This window comes from Pyrus communis, chromosome 3 (assembly GCF_041283825.1).
Source record: "Pyrus communis isolate YQ-2024b chromosome 3, ASM4128382v1, whole genome shotgun sequence".
In the NCBI taxonomy this organism is placed as follows: Eukaryota; Viridiplantae; Streptophyta; class Magnoliopsida; order Rosales; family Rosaceae; genus Pyrus; species Pyrus communis.
The window spans coordinates 20234545-20253561 of record NC_142567.1 but is presented as its reverse complement, the minus strand read 5'-3'; the positions used below and the strand labels follow the sequence as shown (position 1 = coordinate 20253561).

Here is a 19017-nt window from a genome sequence, read left to right as displayed (position 1 = left end):
TACGGGGTTCATCTCCACATATGTTATACTTGCATAATAAAACGATTTCCAATTGCATTTCAACAAATCATTAATTCTCAACGCCCCGGGTCAATTAGGTCCGCTTAAATTAACCGTCAAGTTTTCCTTAAGTTAATGAATTGGATGGGTTAGCGCAACGCAATTCACAACATTCTCCAAAAGTCCTTTACGTGAAAAGCACAATAAAGATACAATCAAAGATCATTAAGCATCATGAAAACTTTAAGTGTTGACGAGGCATTCGTTACTATGGAATACGCATGAAACTTATGCCAAGAATTTATTTAACGCGATTGTTTATAAGCAACCTCCACTACTTGTGAATATAAGTTCGTAACTATTAGGTGAAACTCACTTATATTCTAGCGTCATATTGATGCATGAAAATTAAGCGCGCATTCTTAATAAACATTCATAAATAAGTTATCAATCAAACGGTTAAACAAATTGAACCACAACTTATGAAACGCAATTAGAATTAATCAAATCAAAATGCAAGCATAAACATATATTTCGAATCACCCCCTAGCTAAAGGGGGTTTAGTTTATTATAACTTTGAAATCAAAGAAATACCTAAACATTCCAACAACTCAAACTTGAATTGTATGAACGTTTAGGCACTCTTCTCTTCCATTCCTCATACGTACAAACAAAGAGAATTGAATTTAAACATTGAAATCAAAGAAACACCTAAACATTCCAACAACTCAAACTTGAATTGTATGAACGTTTAGGCACTCTTCTCTTCCTCGTTGTTGTAGCACAAGGTCTAAGGATAGTTTGATGGTGTGAATGGTTTGGGGAGTGGTAGTGTGGAATGGAGTGAGGATTGATGGAAATGGAAAGATGGTTTTTGGATTCTAAGGGAGACTCACGGCTAAGAGAGAAAGGGATGTGTTTGTGGTGTGTTGTGTATGAAATGAGATGTCCATGAATGAATGAATGCAAGGGTATTTATAGGAGTAGTGGAGGGAACATATGGCTATGTCATTTGTAGGTGAAGTAGGTGGATGTTGTAGGTGAAGTAGGTGGATGTTGTAGGTGAAGTGGGTGGATGTTGTAGGTGAAGTGGATGTTGTAGGTGAAGTGGGTGGATGTTGTAGGTGAAGTGGGTGGATGTTGTAGGTGAAGTGGGTGGATGTTGTAGGTGAAGTGGATGTTGTAGGTGAAGTGGGTGGATGTTGTAGGTGAAGTGGATGTTGTAGGTGAAGTGGGTGGATGTTGTAGGTGAAGTAGGTGGATGTTGTAGGTGAAGTGGATGTTGTAGGTGAAGTGGGTGGATGTTATGTTAAGTAATAAGTGATAAGTGATATGATATGTGGTTATGATATGATAAGTGGTTAAGTGGTGATGATAAGTGATAAGTGATTAAGTGATATGATATGTGGTGATGATAAGTGATAAGTGCATGTGGGTTAACTAATGAAGGAAATGCATGTGCAATGACAATGTGTTAGAATGGATGTGTGTTATGCATGGCATGATTGGGATTAGGAAAGGTTTAAATGTCCTAAAACTAAAGAGAACAAGGTTCCAACACTTTGGCTCCAATTAGGTCTTCAATTTCGTCCAATACTTTGGCTTCAAGCATAAGCTATCCGTCCTTAGCCCAAAAGTGCTCCAAAAGTCTCCAAAATGCATCTTTTTTCTCCTTTAGCCCTTTGGACCTACAAACACACGAAAATAGCTTAAAGTACTAAAATAACTAAAGAAACATAACGTAAATGTACGAGAACAAGCCATTTAAGTCGCATAAATATGCTCCTATCAAGACTCCACACCAAGCCCAGCGTCAGCCCCACGATCTTGCTCTCCAACATGTACCAGCGGCCCGATATGATCACCCCCGGCGTCGACGGCCAGGGCCAGCCCATCGACCCCCGCCAGATGCAGCGGCACTTCGAGGTTTCCCTCGCCCTTCTTCTTCATCGTGTCGAAAATCGGAAATCCTTTTGCCGTACTTGCTTTAATTTGATGTTGGTTTATGCTGTACGAATCATGATTCAACAGAAACCGCTTTGATTTTGTGTTGTTTTTATTGGTAGGGTTGTTTGATTTATCATGGATTTATGTGTTGTTTCTGTGGATTAGGGTTTATTGTTATGTGGATTCCCAGTTTGTGAAATTTTCAGAATTGGTGTGATTAAAAAGTGCATCTTTAATATTTTATCATCTTTAAACATTTAGGGATTAATTTAAACTGTGAGTTGTTAATTATACGATCTTAAACCGCCGAATGCTTGCTTTATACGAAGGCTTTGAAATAGTTGAAAACCTTATGAGAGTGTTTGTGCAAATCCTTTTGTATTCTGTATAGCTTATAAGAGTGTATGGGACTTTGCAGGAGTTTTATGAGGATCTATTTCTGGAGTTGAGCAAGTATGGCGACATTGAAAGTCTGAATGTCTGCGACAACCTAGCCGACCACATGGTATGTTATATTCAACGGAGAGTTAAGCTCTTGTTCGGTTTTCCTTGTTTATGTTTTTCGTTCAACAGAAAGATTATTGATATTTGATTCGACTGGGAAATTTATTCATTTGGGCAGGTGGGCAATGTGTATGTTCAGTTTAGGGAGGAAGAACATGCTGCAAATGCGCTTCGGAACCTGAGTGGAAGATTTTATGCTGGTTAGTTTTTCTCTGTATCTTTCATCTTTAGAATTTGGTCTCAACTCTCAAGGTTTCTACTGGTTATGGTTTGTATTCTATGTAGGCCTACAATTTATCATATGCTGAACTTCTGGCCCTTGGTAAATCACTTGCAGGTCGTCCTATCATTGTTGACTATTCACCGGTGACAGACTTCCGTGAAGCCACCTGCAGGCAATATGAGGAGAATACATGCAACCGTGGTGGATACTGCAATTTTATGCACCTGAAAAGGATTGGCAGGTAAGTTTTCTTGTTATTTTTTTGTAATTGCAGAATGTACTGATAACCTAATATTATTTTTACTTTGTTAAAATGTCAGGGAATTGAGGCGTGAATTATTTGGGAGCTATAAGAGAAGGCATAGTCGCAGTCGAAGCAGGAGTCGCAGCCCTTACCGGCATCGTAGCTATGAAGAGCGCTCTCATGGTAGCCAGGGTCATAGTAGAAGGTATGATGATGAGGATCGCTATCCTGAAAGCTGGAGCCGGAGGAACAAGACTGTAAGCCCCGGTCGAAGGAAAGGACGCAGTAGAAGTAGAAGCCCTGGAAGAAGAAGAAACCACAGTCCGATTAGAGAAGGAAGTGAAGAGAGACGGGCAAAGATTGAGCAGTGGAACAGGGAAAGAGAACAGGATGAAAATGCTAGTAAGGTCAACACTGACCGAAGTAACACTAATGGGCATGAACCAATGGAACAACAGTACAATGGCCATGAGGAACGGCAACAATAGCAGCTTCCAGATAAATGAGGGTATGACTACTGAGATTATACGGCTGTATTCTGGTTTTTGCACACGAACACACACACACACACACACACTCTCTCTCTCTCTCTCTCTCTCTCTCTCTCTCTCTCTCTCCCCCACACCCACACACTCGTCAATATATATTATACATGCTCAATCACGAAAGAAATTTATGTTTCAACAAGAAGCATACGTTCAATAAATATAGCTTACAGCACATTTTCCACTTTGCAGGTGGTGTGCAGGTTCATTCTGTGGTATGGAATTGAAATAACTTTGCATTTTTTATCATTCATATTGTGTGACTGTGTGCTCTCTGCATGATATGCCTCAATACATTCCTCCCTACTGCCCTAGATCTCTATTCTTAGATTGAACCATTCACTTCAAACAGTGTTCCTTCATCAGTTTGTCCTTTGTAGAAACCAATTAGGGTAAACCCTAGTTAAGCATTCCTAACAATACTACATTTATGTTTGGACGAAGAAATTTAAGATTACTAAAGAATTTTAAAATGACTGAAATTGAAATGACAGGATTTTATTTTCTAGAATTTGTAAATTTTCTTGTTTGGTTATCCTAAAAGAACAATGGAATTGAATACTGAATTTGTTATTTTTAAACTCTCAATCATAGAAATTGGGAAATGACACCTATTTACATGAAATTTAAACTTGGGAATTGAATGTCCCAAATTCCAAGTTTTTTTTTTTTTTCTTTCTTTCCACGTAGAAATTTTAAATTTCTATATTTATGAATCCAAACAAGGAAAATGGTGCATGTCAACTTATAAATTCTGATTTTTATCCAAATTCCAAGTTTATTTTCCTCATTCAAATATAGTGTTAGTCTTCAAATAGGAAATTCTTTAGAGGCTTGATTATTTGAAGCACAAATAATCAAAAGTTTATCACAAAAAGTAAATTAGATTTGGAAATCTGTAAAGAAAATAATATAACGCTTAGTTCGTAGTAGTATAATATTGTAGCATAGCCATCCCCCTCAGCTAAGAATTTCTGTTTGGGAAGTAGGGGCGGATCGCAGTCACTCTTGCATCTCTGTATGAAATAGGCCCCGTATATCTTTCTTGTTCAATTAGGACGGAAAAAGGTTTTATTTTGTTCTTATTTATGTTCATGAAAGCATTCCCTAGTTGATGTGTTGCAAACGTGTGAAACTTGTTTGCTTGTTTTGCATGCATCACAATTTCAGTCAGGATCTGTGACTACAACAAATCAAGAGTAGTGAATGATCGAATATCATGGTTCAGTCTTGGGTTTTGTTTCCTTCTCTCTTTGTAGCTTAATATCTTTTTCTGTTTCAATTTACGAGAAAAAAAGTCGAGATCTTACGTTCTTTACTAGTTTTGCAGGTTCAGGTTTCCCTGCTTCTATGGTGCATACCTTTTTCTTTTCATTGCAGCTTACCATGGAATTTGTGTACAGGTTTGCTGGTGCAGTGTTTCAGGATTCAGGCGAATGTAGTGGTTATTCGACGTTTGAGGTTTCATTTCGGGAGTACGAAAGTGCCTTTGAATTCCATGGCTCGAACAACTGTTGTAGGTTGTTTACAGTTTGTAATTGTAGTAGTCTAATTATGGTGCAGGTTGCGTGTGGCAACCAAATTCTCTTATGTTGTTGAACGAGTTGGTTGATATATTTGAGATTTCAAGGATTATTATTTGATGTTTTTAGTGGGAATGATCATATTAAGAAGTTATTCGGTTTCTGTTATTATTTATTTGTATATAATTATTTTGGTTAATTTTAAAGCATTAAGTTTTCTTCTTTTATTGGAAATCTTAATCCCTATCAGCCAAATTTAACCCTAAATTTTCTAGGCTAAAAAGAGAGACAAACAGTTGTCGAGCCATGGTTATTCACTCATTTTGAATCCAAAATGACTATGCGATGCAATACAAAAAAATTGCCTCTGACCAACTTCACTTTATTTACAAAATTTAAGACACAGGTAATTGGATTATAGTGCGATTAAAATCAAATTAGACTTTGGGATTCATGAGGAATATCCAATACAAGAGACTAAAACATAGGTCCAATTCAAGATATTAACTATAAATAACAAGCCGCGTATTTCAAAAACCTCGAGGACAACCACTACGCCCAAAACATTTCACACATCACCCTCTCTACTCTGAATTATCAAAATAATTAACATATCATAGGCGTGCAACGCTTCCGCACGTCCCTCTCATTCTACTTAGCGCCGTGCTTGGCCTTGTTGTGAGACGAAAGAGCGCCATCAGAGTTGAATGACCTGCAACAAGCAACACAACACATAAAAACCAGCAGCAAAATACAGTCCAACGCCAATAGTAGCGAAAATAAACTGTTATAGCCTTCACATACTTGCTGCATGTTTTGCAAGAGTGATCACCGCCAGCAGAATTGGGTGTTTGTGGAGTCTTTCCGCCCTTCTTTGCAGGGTGTGGTGTTGCAGTGTGGGCACCCTTCTTTCCATCTGTAACAGATGCAACAACTTTAACAAGTCCATAAAACCAAGCACCAAGTAAAACGAGGGAAATTATCTTGCTTCTTGTTTTCTGAATCAAACTAGAAATTTATATTGCATGTTGTGCAGTTTCCTGAATCGTTATGCATTTACATCACATGTCGTCCATAAAACATGCAAGAAACATTCCTAATACGACCACTAACGCTAGAAAACAGAAAGAATCATTGCAGTGATATTACACTAAAAATGCTTCTTTGTGTGTGAGAAAAAGGAAAAGTACCAGTCTTCTGTGGAGTAACTTGCTTTGCCTTCTTAGCAGAGACGGGAGTTTTTGGGGCAGACTCATTGGGCCTTTTCTTGGAGTCCTGCATAAATAATCAAATTATGAACAATTAGAACTCACAGAAAAAATAAAACTTAAAAAACTAAAAGCGAAAAACACACTAACAAGAACCATATGAATTCATTTGATTACCTTCTTAGGCGTTGGGGTGTCCTCTTCTTTCTCACTGTCCTCATCATCTTCATCACTACTATCAGCTCCAAGCATGTCCTACAATACGAAACGCAAATTTTGAAAGTGATTATTAGATACAAGCTAGAAACTGGTAATCTAAAAGCTAAATCCAATGTTAACATTTGACCCAAGAACCTCCAACAACAAACAAGTTGAAACACAACCCACGAACAAATCTTCAGGACCAAAGAGGAAAAAAATAAAACTCAAACTAATCTTAGACATTGGTTAAAACCAGAACATTTGAAATAAGTTAACTTGTGTGCAAATAGTTCATAATCTGTAGTTTTTTGGTATAATTCATAACACTTTTCATTTCATACTTATAAAGGAATAGCCATATTCTTAAGAAACCCCTTTGGTTACCTCATCAGAACTTTCATCATCATCATCAGAATCATCTTCATCTGAGTCATCAGAATCATCCTCATCCTTAATTGGCTCTTCAATCTTAACCTTCTGCTTTCCAGAAGATTCTGGTTTGACAGCTTTAGTCTTGGGTGGAGCTGGCTTTGCTTCAACAATGTTACCTGTGCACAATCGAAAAACTGGTTAGAATGAACTGAACTTTCCCACGCATTCCCGCGCAACAAAATAAAAAAGAGAAGTCCAAGTGCAGCATTTACCATTGCCAGTAAAATTCAGTGGGAGATCCTCTTCTGATTCACTATCAAAATCTACAAGGAAAATTGTAACCACATCAGCTGACATTGAATAATACATTAACGATAAACACAAAACAGAGAAGTAAAATATAATAGAACTTACCAGATTGGTCCTCGTCGGATTCAGTGGCAGCAGAAACAGCAAGTAGTCAAGGAACACATGGAGAGACCAAATATTGCAACATTCATCAACACTAAATTACAAAATCAGCATTATAATAGTTCCATGCAATACAAAACCCCAGTTCATGAAAACTTGTTTCCCCCCAATGATAACTAGCATGGAGGAAAAAAACATAATAATGAACTCATACAATTTTGATCCCCAAAAGCAATAGATAGAATTGCTGCATGTTTTGCATGCATTTCTACAAAAGACAACTGAACAAAAACTTCATAAAACTACAGTAAACTAAATTTTGAGAACACAATGTAAAACCAGAAAGTACTATAAGCCAATTAACATATTCCCAAATTTAAGGTGCACACCCAACCCAATCCAACGATACTACACCCGCTGATGAAAAGAAATATTCAACAACCCAATTAAAGGTCATCCAAAGAAAGTACCAACCAGCTGAAAAAAAATAGCAATAGGAAACAACTGACTGAGAACCGCTTTTAACATGAGACTCCACCTTATCATAACAAGATTAACGCATTAAGAAAGAAAGTTTAAATATCATGCTCCAACAATCAATTTAGCATAAACACAAACAACTGAAAGGATATTTTGCAATGTAAGTTTTATAACCACAAAAGTGGACACTCCCGCTTTTCAAGTTGTGAGAGAGCTCGAATTCTTTGTCAAAGACCAAGTCAAAGGGAATCTGAGGCATTTTATCAGATGAGAGATTTGCCAAAACAAGCTTCTGGTCTCCGACCTTGACATGGATAACACACTGATCACCTCCCTTCTTTAACTCGCCCAGAGTTGCCTAGCGAACAAGAAACTATTAAGAAACTTGCGAACGCATGCCATGTACAGTGATTCAAAACAAAAATTAGTGGACAAATCAATTAACCTGTGACAAGTGGATAACATAGCTTTCCGCTGGCACTACCTTTACAGGCTCTCCAGCCTTAACTTCAACACCTAAACCAACAAAAACGGAATCGTTATTCAGAGTACAACAATAATTAATAGCATAACATCTGCAAAGACAAAATATCCAGGTACATTTCATTACATAACCACAAAAAGCATATTAATCACCACTGCCCTTTTAAATCCACATTGTCTACAAAAACCCGAATAGGAAACGATGCAGGATACCATTTTAAGAGACCGTAAACCCGAAACGCTCATGGAAATCATCAAGTCAAATAATTACACCGATTTCTGAACACAAGAATTTTAGCAATCACAACAATTTCAATCGCAGAATCACATTCATAAAAGTTATCGGTAACGGAATGCAGAGCAAAATAAAAACACAACCCGTAAGCCAAAAAATTTCAAACTATCGAACACAGAAAGCAAGTTTTCTCAGAGCAGACGAGCAGAGCACACAAATCATAAGAGTAGGAAACCCTAGACAATGAATTCATGCGAGACGAAGAATAGAAAGAGATATAGATAGAGACGAATTACCCCAAAACTCCATTGAAGAACTGTGAGAAAGTGAGAGAGAAGCGGGGCTAGGGTTTTTGAGAGTGCGCGACTGGAGAGGCGGAAGATGGAGGGTTTAAGGGGCGTTTTATAAGCGAATTGCCGCCAGGTTTCGTGCTAGGGTTTTTGAAGACTTCCTTGTCAATCGCAGTGTGGGGATGGGCCTGGGCTTTAGTTTAAAGCGGGGCCGAGGCCCAGATCAGAACGAATGATTTCAAAGAAAACTTCCCGTTGGACGTATTTCTTTCTTGTTGAATAAATAAACCTAATCAAGGTTACAATTAAATAAGATCTAATTACGGACTTGCCAGATTTTAAAAGATGTTATGTGCCTCTGATAGGATATTAATCCGAATTATAATACAAAGGAGATAGATTTTCAAACGAGAAGTTTTATATGAACCCAATCTGAATTGTATTAATTTGGTTACCATTTTAACACAACAGAAAATTATAATTCTTAATATCTTAAACACCCTTTCAGATAAGAATCTCCTCTTCCTTCCTTAGTAGTAATCAAAGCAAACTTGAAGAAGATAACCGTAAGACCAATTTGTTATGTTCATAATTGTCAGTTTATAATACTCATCCCAAAACCATACAATCAAAGTTTTAATTATTGGATTTAGAAGATATTATGAGTGGAGGTAGACGACATGGATTTGCTCTTCGAGGGTATGGTTTTGTTAACTTACCCCTAATATCCAATAAATAATCCCCAATTGGAGGATTTGGAGAAACATCATCACCCTCGTTTTTATTTGATTGTGTCACACGTATGTATAGATACTCAACCTTTGATGTTGTGTTAATAGTTTCCAAAATTTAAAATTACTTGAAGAAGATAACAGTTGTCGGCGATCTTAAGGAGATATTTTGCGCTCACTTGGGTTCGTTTTGCAAGAAATTATAGAGGGTACAGAGGTCTGCTAGGTTTTGGCTTATTCGTTGTAGAGGTAAAAACAACAATGATTACTCTTTTTTATTTTCTTATCAATATCGCAAAATACCAGTTCCTAATTAAATTCTAAAGTAAAACAATTTAATTTAAAAAAAATCCAAACTACACATAATAAAAAATTAAAAATAAATAATAAACACTAAGAGGTAAAAGAGTAAAATTTAATTGAAAAAAAGAATCTAAACTAAACATAAATAAAATTACAAATAAATAATAAAGAATACGATGTAAAGAGCAAGATGCTATTTCTTATTTAATTATGGGCAAACTTGGAAGTTGATTTATATATATATTTTTTTTTTAGTTGGTGTAGAAAATAAAATAATTTGATCCAAATAAAATTTCGTTTTCAAAATCATGTTCAAAGCTGGACATTAATGAAGAGATTCTCAATCATTCAACAAGATTTCAAACATATATCTCTAATACTTTTAAATGATTCCAAATCTCACATTTCTTTTCATTTTGTGATCCTCGATCCTGTTTATGTCATGATGTGATTTAGTTTTCTTCATCATTCATTGCAAACAAAACAATCTCACACTTAATCTGCAACCATTTTTTTCGAATAGTATTTAAAATATCTAAATATTGAGAATAAAAGCAAATTGATTGAATTTGAAGAAATTACGAACTCATTAATATGTATTGAACAAAAAAAACTAATTAATAAGTTGAACACACAAGGGTTTTTTTTTTTTTTTTTTTTTTTTTTTTTTAGAAAAAAATGATATTATCTACACTAAGAGGGAGGGAGTAGGTGTAGTCTCACAATGAGCTAACAATAATGTGGTTCAAATTCGCCTTTGGCGAGAATTGAACCTAAAACCTCTCACTTACAAGTGAACAGAAATACTGCTATACTGTAGTACTAAATGGCAACACACATTTAGTTGGCTTCTTTGTAATGCTCATGTCTTCATTATTGGTAAGCTCATACCTATCAGACTTATCTTTGGGCTTTCCGTCATCTCGCTTTTACCCTTCCCTTGCTTCTCATGGACTCTCAGTATTGGCCTTGATCAAGGAGCTCTTCAATATGGTCCCTCAATGTTCGGCAATTCCGAGTAGTATGACTTGTGCACTGGAAGGAGCAAATACTCGTTTGGCTACTTCTTGGCCAGGTGTTCAGGTACGTAGGGGCTTCAGCCGTTTGAGAAAAAGCTTGTCCCTGATGTTGTGAAGGATGTTGTTGACTGTAATGTTCAGGTTTGTATACTACCTTGACTGTGGTGAAGCTGTCTTATCCCTTCAACCCCTCCTATCGTTCCGTTCCGGCAGAGAGAGAAATGTAATTTTCATATCTATGATCGCACAACCAATTATTCATGATTGACTAGATCATTGATGAAAACAAAATATCCAAATACCCAGGGGATTCCTTAGATATGATGAAAATGGATGTTGTTCTATCATTGATAAGAGGTCTCTCTATAAATAATTCGAATCATTGTTTGAAAAGGGGAAGGAGTCCTCAACTTGTATGGACAGAGAGAGATTTATTCAATGACATACTGAGAGCTCTTAGAATATGTCACCCTTAGGGCTTTCTATTTGATTGTATCAAACTTGTCTATCAATCGTATAGACATTTGAGACTTATGCTAAATTCTCTTCCTATTATATATATGGGTGATACTATTCACACTCTTTTTTACCTTCTACACACCTTTTATTATTTATGTCATTTGATCATCTTTAATTCATTCGACCAGATAGCTGAAAAATAAATGTGTAAATAACATCACCGTATACGCATCTGTCAATCATTAGACACGTTTCACACATCAACTTGAATATTTTGTAATTTTGATACACATTTTGCACATCAACTTGAATATTTTGTAATTTAGTGCACTCGCATAGGAGGCCACTGAATAAATAAGGAGGGCTAAAGTCAGTGACCAAAATACCTTTTTGTTTTGCTAACAAGGAACACTACCCACCTACATATACACACGCTGCCACATGCATTTTTGCAAAAATAATTAACATCTTAATTAATTTTGCCAAAACTAATTAATCCCAATTACAACAAGAAATCCATGAACTTAAGCCACGCAAACCCAGTTCGTGAAACTTTCTCCGCCTCTTTCAAACACGAAGCGGACGACGCCGTCGCTCCCCCGCCGCCGCCACCGCCCCCGCCCACAGCTATTGCGTTTGGGCATAGAAAAAAGTTCCTGGATCCCAACTCCATCAGCTTCTTCTCCCTATCCAAACCTGGCCCAACAAAAAATTATCGCAGTCAGTACGCGCTGGACACGTGTCAATCCATTATATTCGAAGTTAAACGGTGGCCGTTGATTTTATAAAGCGAAAAGACAATAAGCGCTTACTTTCTAAGCTGAACTGCGAGTAATGGAGGTCGAATAACGACGGCTCATCGGAAGGCAAGATTGGACGGCGACCTTCCTTGCCGTACTGCCGCACGGCCGCCGCGACCAAATCTCCGACCTTTGATTCCGGCGACATCACAACATGTACGGCCCCGACGCTCCCCTGGATCGTAACGTTAAGGAGCAGCTTCGTCAGCTTCGGCCGTAATTCCGTCGACGACACCGTTGTTCCGACTGCGTTCCTGAACGACGCCATGTCCGGCACCGTTTTGGGCCTCCGAAGCTGTGGCGGCGGTGCCGCATCCGTGAACTGGCCGTGGAACGATGACGATCGAACAGAGAGCGGTCTCGGCCTGCGGTTCTTCTCTTCCGGCTGCCCCCTTCGGCTAGAAATCGTCGGGCTCGGCATTTTCCGTAAATAACTAATACAGGCGATGACGAAAACGGAAATAACTACTTTTGTGGCGTTTCGTTTTGAGCGGGTGGAGTGGTTCCGGTTACCTCAAGCGGCGGTATCGGAAGAACCTGGGGCGAGGGAAGCCGAGAGCAGGGGAAGAGCTTCGGCTCTCAAGTTTCCGGCAGCCGACAGCAATCATAACCTGCTTGGTATAACCGTAATAACCATAAATCCGACGAGGGCAAAAGCGAGAATATAATGGAAGGGTGGAGAGGGCTCAACAAGGCTTTACGATCGATCGAGAAACCAGCCCCCGCCCTCGTATGGGTTTTATACCCGCAACGAGATAAGGGGTAGCCTAGAAATTAACACGAATTTTCCTAGTGTGGTGACCGGGTACTGGCTATTGCCCGTTAAATAGAGGGAGCGTCGTTTTGTTTGTTTTTTCAGTATTTCGGGGATTTCTCTCGAGTGTTGAATTCTTTTGTGATGGAAAAAAATATCGAGTTAGCAATTTGATTAAATTTTACATAGTGTATTTTTGGTGTTTTATATACCGAAATTTCGACTATAATTATATATAATTAGGGTTACGATTGTTTTTCTATCAGTTATTTGGGTTGAACATAGTTTAGTAACTTTTTAGATGCACATTTTCTCTTCGGCACCTCACAGTTTATTGTTATTTTCCGTGCTAGCATTATAAAATTTTATACAAAAAATATGAAGTGTTAGAAAATTCAAGAAGAGTCTCACTCTGTAACTTTCTAAAATATACCCAAAGTCTGACTCGGAATTTGAAAATTTTAAAGGGGTCTCAATCTCATAATGCAGCAACTTTGCTTATATTCTTGCTTTGTGTCAATGAAATAAAATAAGAATTTGAAATTAGTTTTCTTCTTTTATTGCCTTTAATTTCTTAACATATTATTTATCTCATCCACTAATTTACTTTTGAACTATTATAAATTAATAATTTGATGCTATTGCATTTAATTTTAGGAGTCTTAACAAAACACTTCCGGTACTGTTCAGTTTTAACGAAAAACCACATTTATACATTTCCCTGGTACTATTCACTATACCTTTAAAAAGGGCTTTTCATTAAATGGGAAGTTTTTTTTTTTTACTTTTCGTTAGTTTTCCTTTTAATTTTTTGGTCTAGAAAAGTTACAAATATCTCTACTAATTAATAAAACACTCATTATCAACCAAAATCCTATGAAATTACCAGTTTAACCCTCTAATTAAAACAGAACATGAATAAGAAATATGGGGCATAAATATAATTTCACACAACCAAATTTTGTTGTTTTTCTTAAAGTCTCACCTACATGTAATCCTAACACATCTCTAATTAAAAAAATAAAAAATAAAAAAAATAAAAATAAAAAATAAAAAAAACTTCTCACTCTCACATTCTCTATCACTCTCTTCCTCTATCCTTCTATTTCAAAAACAAAAATAAAAAATTTTCTCACACACTTTGTGTGTGCCCATCTGCTAGTATTATTTATAATTGTTGCGTTCTTGAAATGTGGTTCTTTTTTTTTCTTTAACAAATGATATTATCTACATTAAGGAAGAGGGGGTAAGTTTAGCCTCACTGTGGGCTAGCAACGTTTTGCTGCTATGTGTGCGCATCATTCAGTCAAACCATCTCAGCCTTGGTTAATTGACTCTGGTGCCACTTCCCACATCACCAATGAGCCAATATTTCTTCTCCTACTTCCTACACTGGAAATGACAAAGTCTACATTGGCGATGGTAAAGGATTGTCTATTCATCATATTGGTTCATCATCTCTGCACACTCCACATAATTCCTTTAAACTGAGCAATGTTTTACATGTTCCTTTCATGAAACACAATCTCCTGTCTGCTTATCAGTTTCTTAAGGATAATAACTGTTCATTGACTCTTGACCCTTATGGATCCACTGTCAAGGATCGCATTTCGGGGAAGATGCTTTTGCACGGCCCTGTTAGGGATGGTTTCTATCCTCTCCAAGGTTCCACCAGTCTCCATCAATCTCCCTCAGCTCTTCTTAGCATCAAAGCACCTGTCACACTATGGCACAAGAGCCTTGGACATCCTTCCTCCTCCATTTTCAGAAGGGTTATATCTACTAATAATCTTACACTACAAGGCAAGAAGAGTGTTGATTTTTTCTGCTCAGATTGTGCACTTGCTAAGAACCACAAGCTTCCTTTTGGAGTGGCTTATTCATCAACAACTCAAAGTCTCCAACTTCTGCATTGTGATCTATGGCGACCTGCCTCTGTTACCTCTAATAGTGGTTTCAAGTATTACCTCCTTCTTGTTGATGACTTTAGCAAATATAGTTGGTTTTTTCCATTGAAGTCCAAATCTGATGTATTTTCTACATTTGTTACTTTCAAAAGCTATGTAGAAAACTTCAGTGGCAATAAAATCAAGATTCTGCGCTCAGATTCAGGGGGTGAGTTCACCAGTCACTCCCTTGCTTCTTTTCTTCGTGCACATGGTATATTACATCAATTTAGTTGTCCACATACTCCTGAACAAAATGGTTGTGCAGAGAGGAAGCATTGCTATCTTGTTGAGATAGCTCGAACATTACTTGTTGCCTCTCATGTTCCTCAAGTGTTTTGGGTTGAAGCCTTCTCCACTGCCATATATCTTATTAATAGGCTTCCTATTTCTGGTCTTACAAAGTCTCCATCGGAACTTCTCTTCAATCAGTACCCAGATTACTCTAAACTGAAAGTTTTTGGCTGTCAATGTTATCCCTGGCTTAAGCCTTACATTCCCAGCCAACTGGATGCTAAAAGCAAAAGTTGTATGTTTTTGGGATATAGTCTACAACATAAAGGCTATAGGTGTCTTGATCCTGTGACAAATAGGATCTACATATCTTGCCATGTTGTCTTTGATGAACACTCTTATCCATTCAAGTCCCTGCTGAGTCACAGTTCCAATTCAGAGACTTCATCTCCAGCATATTCTCTATCCTTGGATCTTCACTTCCGCAAATATGTCTCAAGTTCTCCTACAACTAGTACCTCTTCATAATCACCATGTCCTTCTGCACTTACTCTTATTCCTCAAATCTCACCTCTACCTGAAGTTTCTTCATGCACTTAGTCAGTGGATCATTCTCCCAGTTCTGTCTCTCTCAGTAATTCTTCTCTAATGCCTATTCTGCCAAGTCATCCCCCAATTTCTTAGAATACACATCCTATGATTACAAGATCTAAGGCTGGAATATACAAGTCTCGAGCTTATTCAGCAACCAAACATCCAGTTCATGTTGATCTTGACTTTGTTCCTAGTACTTATTTGCAAGCATCAAAGCATGCTCACTGGAGAGCTGCCATGCAAGTTGAATATAATGCTTTAATCTCCACAGGAACTTGGTCTCTTGTTCCTCCTCATCTTTCTCAGAATGTAGTTGGTTGTAAATGGGTTTTCCGCGTCAAGAAAAATCCTGATGGCACTCTTGACAAACACAAAGCCCGCTTGATGGCAAAGGGATTTCATCAGCAAGAAAGAGTTAACTTTCAAGAAACCTTCAGTCCTGTTGCTAAACCCGTTACCATTTGAATTCTTTTTACACTTGTTGTCCAATATAATTGGTTCTTGAATCAATTAAACATTAGCAATGCCTTTCTTCATGGAGACTTAAAGGATGATGTTTACATGCAACAACCCCCATGTTTTATTGATTCCAACTCTTCCCATTTTGTTTGCAAGCTGAAGAAATCCTTATATGGTCTTAAACAAGCTTATCGAGCTTGGTTTGATAAATTGTTTCAAGCCCTTCATACCCTTGGGTTTCACCAATCCTAATATGATGCTTCTTTGTTTGTCCTTCATGGACCTCAGTTAGTCATTGTTCTTGTTTATGTGGATGATATTCTAGTTACTGGCCCCAATTCTCAACTCTGTCAATAATTTATCCAACAACTTAGCACTCAGTTTCCAGTGAAAGATCTTGGTCCTTTACACTATTTCTTGGGATTGGAAGTTCACAGATCTCCCAATGGCCTCTTTCTCCATCAGACCAAATACTTACTTGATCTCCTCAAGAAAACAAATATGGAAGGTGCCAAACCTTGTTGCACTCCTCTTGGGTCTCAGAAGTTGGACCACAGTGGGCCTCTCTTATCCAATCCCATTGACTATCGTTCTATAGTTGGTGGATTACAATATCTCACTTGGACTCGAACGGATCTTGCATTTACTGTTAATCAGATCTGTCAGTTTATGCATGCTTCAAGAGAACAACAAATTCAAGCAGCAAAAAGGGTTCTCATATTTCTTAAAGGTTCTATTTCTCATGGTTTATGGTTTACTAAAGGTCCTATCGCTCTTTCAGCTTACTCTGATGCTGATTGGGTTGGCTGCACATTTGACAGGCGGTCCACCAGTGGATATTGTGTTTTTCTTGGCTCTAATCTCATCAGTTGGAGTGCAAAGAAACAAAGCACTGTTGCTCGTTCCTCTACAGAAGCTGAATATCGTTCTTTAGCTCATACTGCAGCAGAACTCACTTGGGTTTGCAAAATTCTCAAAGATCTTCATTTCCCTCTTCCTACTCTACCTACCCTATGGTGTGATAATATCTCTGCAATCTCTTTAGCCTCTAATCCTATTTTTCATGCTCGAACCAAGCATGTTGAGATTGACTATCACTATATCTGGGAGTTGGTTCTTGCAAATCTCATCAAAGTTCAATATGTTTTGTAGTGAAGACCAATTGGTTGATCTTCACACCAAATCTTTGTCCAAGAGCAGGTTCTCTTTTCTTTGTTCCAAACTTCCAATTGGAATCCTCACTGATTCCTCCTTTAGCTTGAGGGGGTGTAGTATGGCAAATGACAAGTCATCCAATATAGTTACTGTTAAATAGTATGATAAAGCTAAATGTAATTAGTTCTGTTAGTTACTGTAATTAGTTAAGATAGTTGAGGGTATTCTTGTAACTAGCCTAAGGCAGCTAAGGCTATATATATTCACATCTGTGTAACTAATTTATTCATTCAATACAATTAGAAAACTTACAGAGAAAGTTTTCTGTTTCTATAGACTTCTCACTTATAAGTGAAGAGGAATACAACTTGGTCGTAGTACTAAGTGGCTTAAAATGTGATTCTTAGAACAATTAATAACTTATAATAAGTTAAAGAGGAATTTGGCTAAATGAAAAATATATAAGCAATTATACAAGGACAATACTTTGAAATGATTAGAAAATGCCTAATATATTGACTTTCTGACATGATTCAATTAAACGATATCTCATTAACACACCTCAACCCGAAATGTCCATTGGGACTCTAAATCGAGTTGTGTTGGCCGACACTTGGAGGGTGACGAAGCCATAAAGTGTAGTGATGTGGACAAATGTGAGTAAATTTAAACCAAGTGCCTAAGTATAAGAGTGCGCTGTGAGCGGGAATGAATCCATTTCACATGTGATGTCAGAGTATAAGTACAGTACAATAAGATAGGGTGAGAATTATACCATCCAAGGTAATCGTTTACACCAATATTTGCCAACAATCCTCATCGATATGAAAGCTCAGCTATTGAAACCTGAAGGGGCGAAAAACAAGGGTGAGTGGGCCTAAAAATAAAGTTTTATAAAAACCTTTTTGAAAACATTGTAACCCATCGTCGTAAAATAAGTATAGTTTCCAAAATATAGTTATCATGTATAGTATAAAAATATTTACCGTAGCCTGCAAAATCTCAAGAATTCATTACGGCACAATATCTCGTAATTAAGGTAGGATATCCAAAATCATAAAATCTCAATAGTGATATAAGTAAAATTAGGTCCTCAAACAATCTATGCTAGCACACAAGTCGGAATTGTCTAATGCGACCTTTACGACTGAACTGATGCTCATAAATCGCTAGCACACGAGTCGGAGTTGCCTAATGCAACATGTACGATAGAACTGGGTGTAATATACGTTCTAGTGCTACAATCACATGAAGACTGGCGCTAGGCGAGGTCACCTACGAGTTAGAGTTGCCTAATGCAACCTGTATGATAGGACAGTCACCTACTTAGATCTAAGGCGAGCGTGCAGTGTAAAGGTGAACATACACGTGAAAGATTGGCTCTAGCCTTGGGCGAGTTCTAACACCAAGGTGCAGCAATGATGAGCAGACTACATAAATATAAGCATGCCATAATGATTCAATAATTTTAGTCAACATAATAAACTTACCTACGTATCCCATAGGTTTTAGCATATTTCATAAATTCCGTCATTTCGCTAATTCTTATAAACTTTAGTCTAATTCAGGTGTATGTAAGAAATTCTTTTTCAAATGCATAAATGGAAACTATCAATCGTATATATAGACTACAAAAAGGAAAATAATCACTCACCTGAAGTCTGCGCTACAACTCCCTAGCACGAATATCGAGGCATCATGAACGATCGTCGTCTAGAACAATTATCAAATCGCGTCTCATAATTCTTATCAATAGAACACGTAAATTACATAAAACACATCCCCAGGGACATTTTAGAATGATTTTTAACCCATTGACCAAAAGTCAACCGTCGGTCAAAGGTCGACGGTAGGGTCCACAAACCTACGTAACTCGATCTGGAAGATCCACACCTC

At 37.4% G+C, this 19017-nt stretch overlaps 3 protein-coding genes across 5 annotated transcripts; 1 reads left to right on the top strand and 2 right to left on the bottom strand.

Annotated features, from left to right (window-relative positions):
• The first annotated feature begins 1795 nt into the window (after positions 1–1795).
• Positions 1796–5158, top strand: LOC137716110 (splicing factor U2af small subunit B). 3 transcript variants are annotated; one of them, XM_068455505.2, is made up of 7 exons: positions 1796–1927; positions 2367–2453; positions 2571–2652; positions 2790–2916; positions 2996–3427; positions 3657–3679; positions 4868–5158. In XM_068455505.2, the coding sequence occupies exons 1-5, from the start codon at positions 1841–1843 to the stop codon at positions 3405–3407; spliced, it is 795 nt and encodes a 264-aa protein (XP_068311606.1). In that variant the 5' UTR covers positions 1796–1840; the 3' UTR covers positions 3408–3427; positions 3657–3679; positions 4868–5158. The 3 variants fall into 3 exon arrangements, with proteins under 3 accessions (XP_068311606.1, XP_088547366.1, XP_068311607.1); XM_088691240.1 differs by lacking the exon at positions 4868–5158 and adding an exon at positions 4635–4749; XM_068455506.2 differs by lacking the exon at positions 3657–3679.
• A 255-nt stretch (positions 5159–5413) lies between these two features.
• HDA3 (histone deacetylase 3) lies at positions 5414–8820 on the bottom strand. The gene is made up of 10 exons (XM_068455507.2): positions 8674–8820; positions 8105–8175; positions 7812–8017; positions 7183–7205; positions 7041–7091; positions 6781–6944; positions 6373–6450; positions 6178–6262; positions 5792–5903; positions 5414–5699 (listed from the first exon to the last, which is right to left on the bottom strand). Exons 1-10 carry the CDS (start codon positions 8684–8686, stop codon positions 5639–5641), a joined length of 864 nt encoding a protein of 287 aa, XP_068311608.1. The 5' UTR covers positions 8687–8820; the 3' UTR covers positions 5414–5638.
• A 2610-nt stretch (positions 8821–11430) lies between these two features.
• Positions 11431–12728, bottom strand: LOC137715515 (uncharacterized). The gene is made up of 2 exons (XM_068454864.2): positions 11992–12728; positions 11431–11875 (listed from the first exon to the last, which is right to left on the bottom strand). The coding sequence occupies exons 1-2, from the start codon at positions 12398–12400 to the stop codon at positions 11682–11684; spliced, it is 603 nt and encodes a 200-aa protein (XP_068310965.2). The 5' UTR covers positions 12401–12728; the 3' UTR covers positions 11431–11681.
• Positions 12729–19017: the final 6289 nt, after the last annotated feature.

What these genes read in the sequence shown, in the direction of transcription:
- HDA3 (XM_068455507.2), bottom strand. An exon ending in ATGTTATCCACTTGTCACAG is followed by an intron (nt 8,018 to 8,104) that starts GTTAATTGATTT and finishes CTTGTTCGCTAG; the next exon opens with GCAACTCTGGGCGAGTTAAA. An exon ending in ACACCCCAACGCCTAAGAAG is followed by an intron (nt 6,263 to 6,372) that starts GTAATCAAATGA and finishes TTATTTATGCAG; the next exon opens with GACTCCAAGAAAAGGCCCAA.
- LOC137715515 (XM_068454864.2), bottom strand. Translation starts at nt 12,400, where the DNA reads ATGCCGAGCCCGACGATTTCTAGCCGAAGGGGGCAGCCGGAAGAGAAG. An exon ending in CTCGCAGTTCAGCTTAGAAA is followed by an intron (nt 11,876 to 11,991) that starts GTAAGCGCTTAT and finishes TTGTTGGGCCAG; the next exon opens with GTTTGGATAGGGAGAAGAAG.
- LOC137716110 (XM_068455506.2), top strand. Translation starts at nt 1,841, where the DNA reads ATGTACCAGCGGCCCGATATGATCACCCCCGGCGTCGACGGCCAGGGC. An exon ending in AGATGCAGCGGCACTTCGAG is followed by an intron (nt 1,928 to 2,366) that starts GTTTCCCTCGCC and finishes GGGACTTTGCAG; the next exon opens with GAGTTTTATGAGGATCTATT. An exon ending in ACAACCTAGCCGACCACATG is followed by an intron (nt 2,454 to 2,570) that starts GTATGTTATATT and finishes TCATTTGGGCAG; the next exon opens with GTGGGCAATGTGTATGTTCA.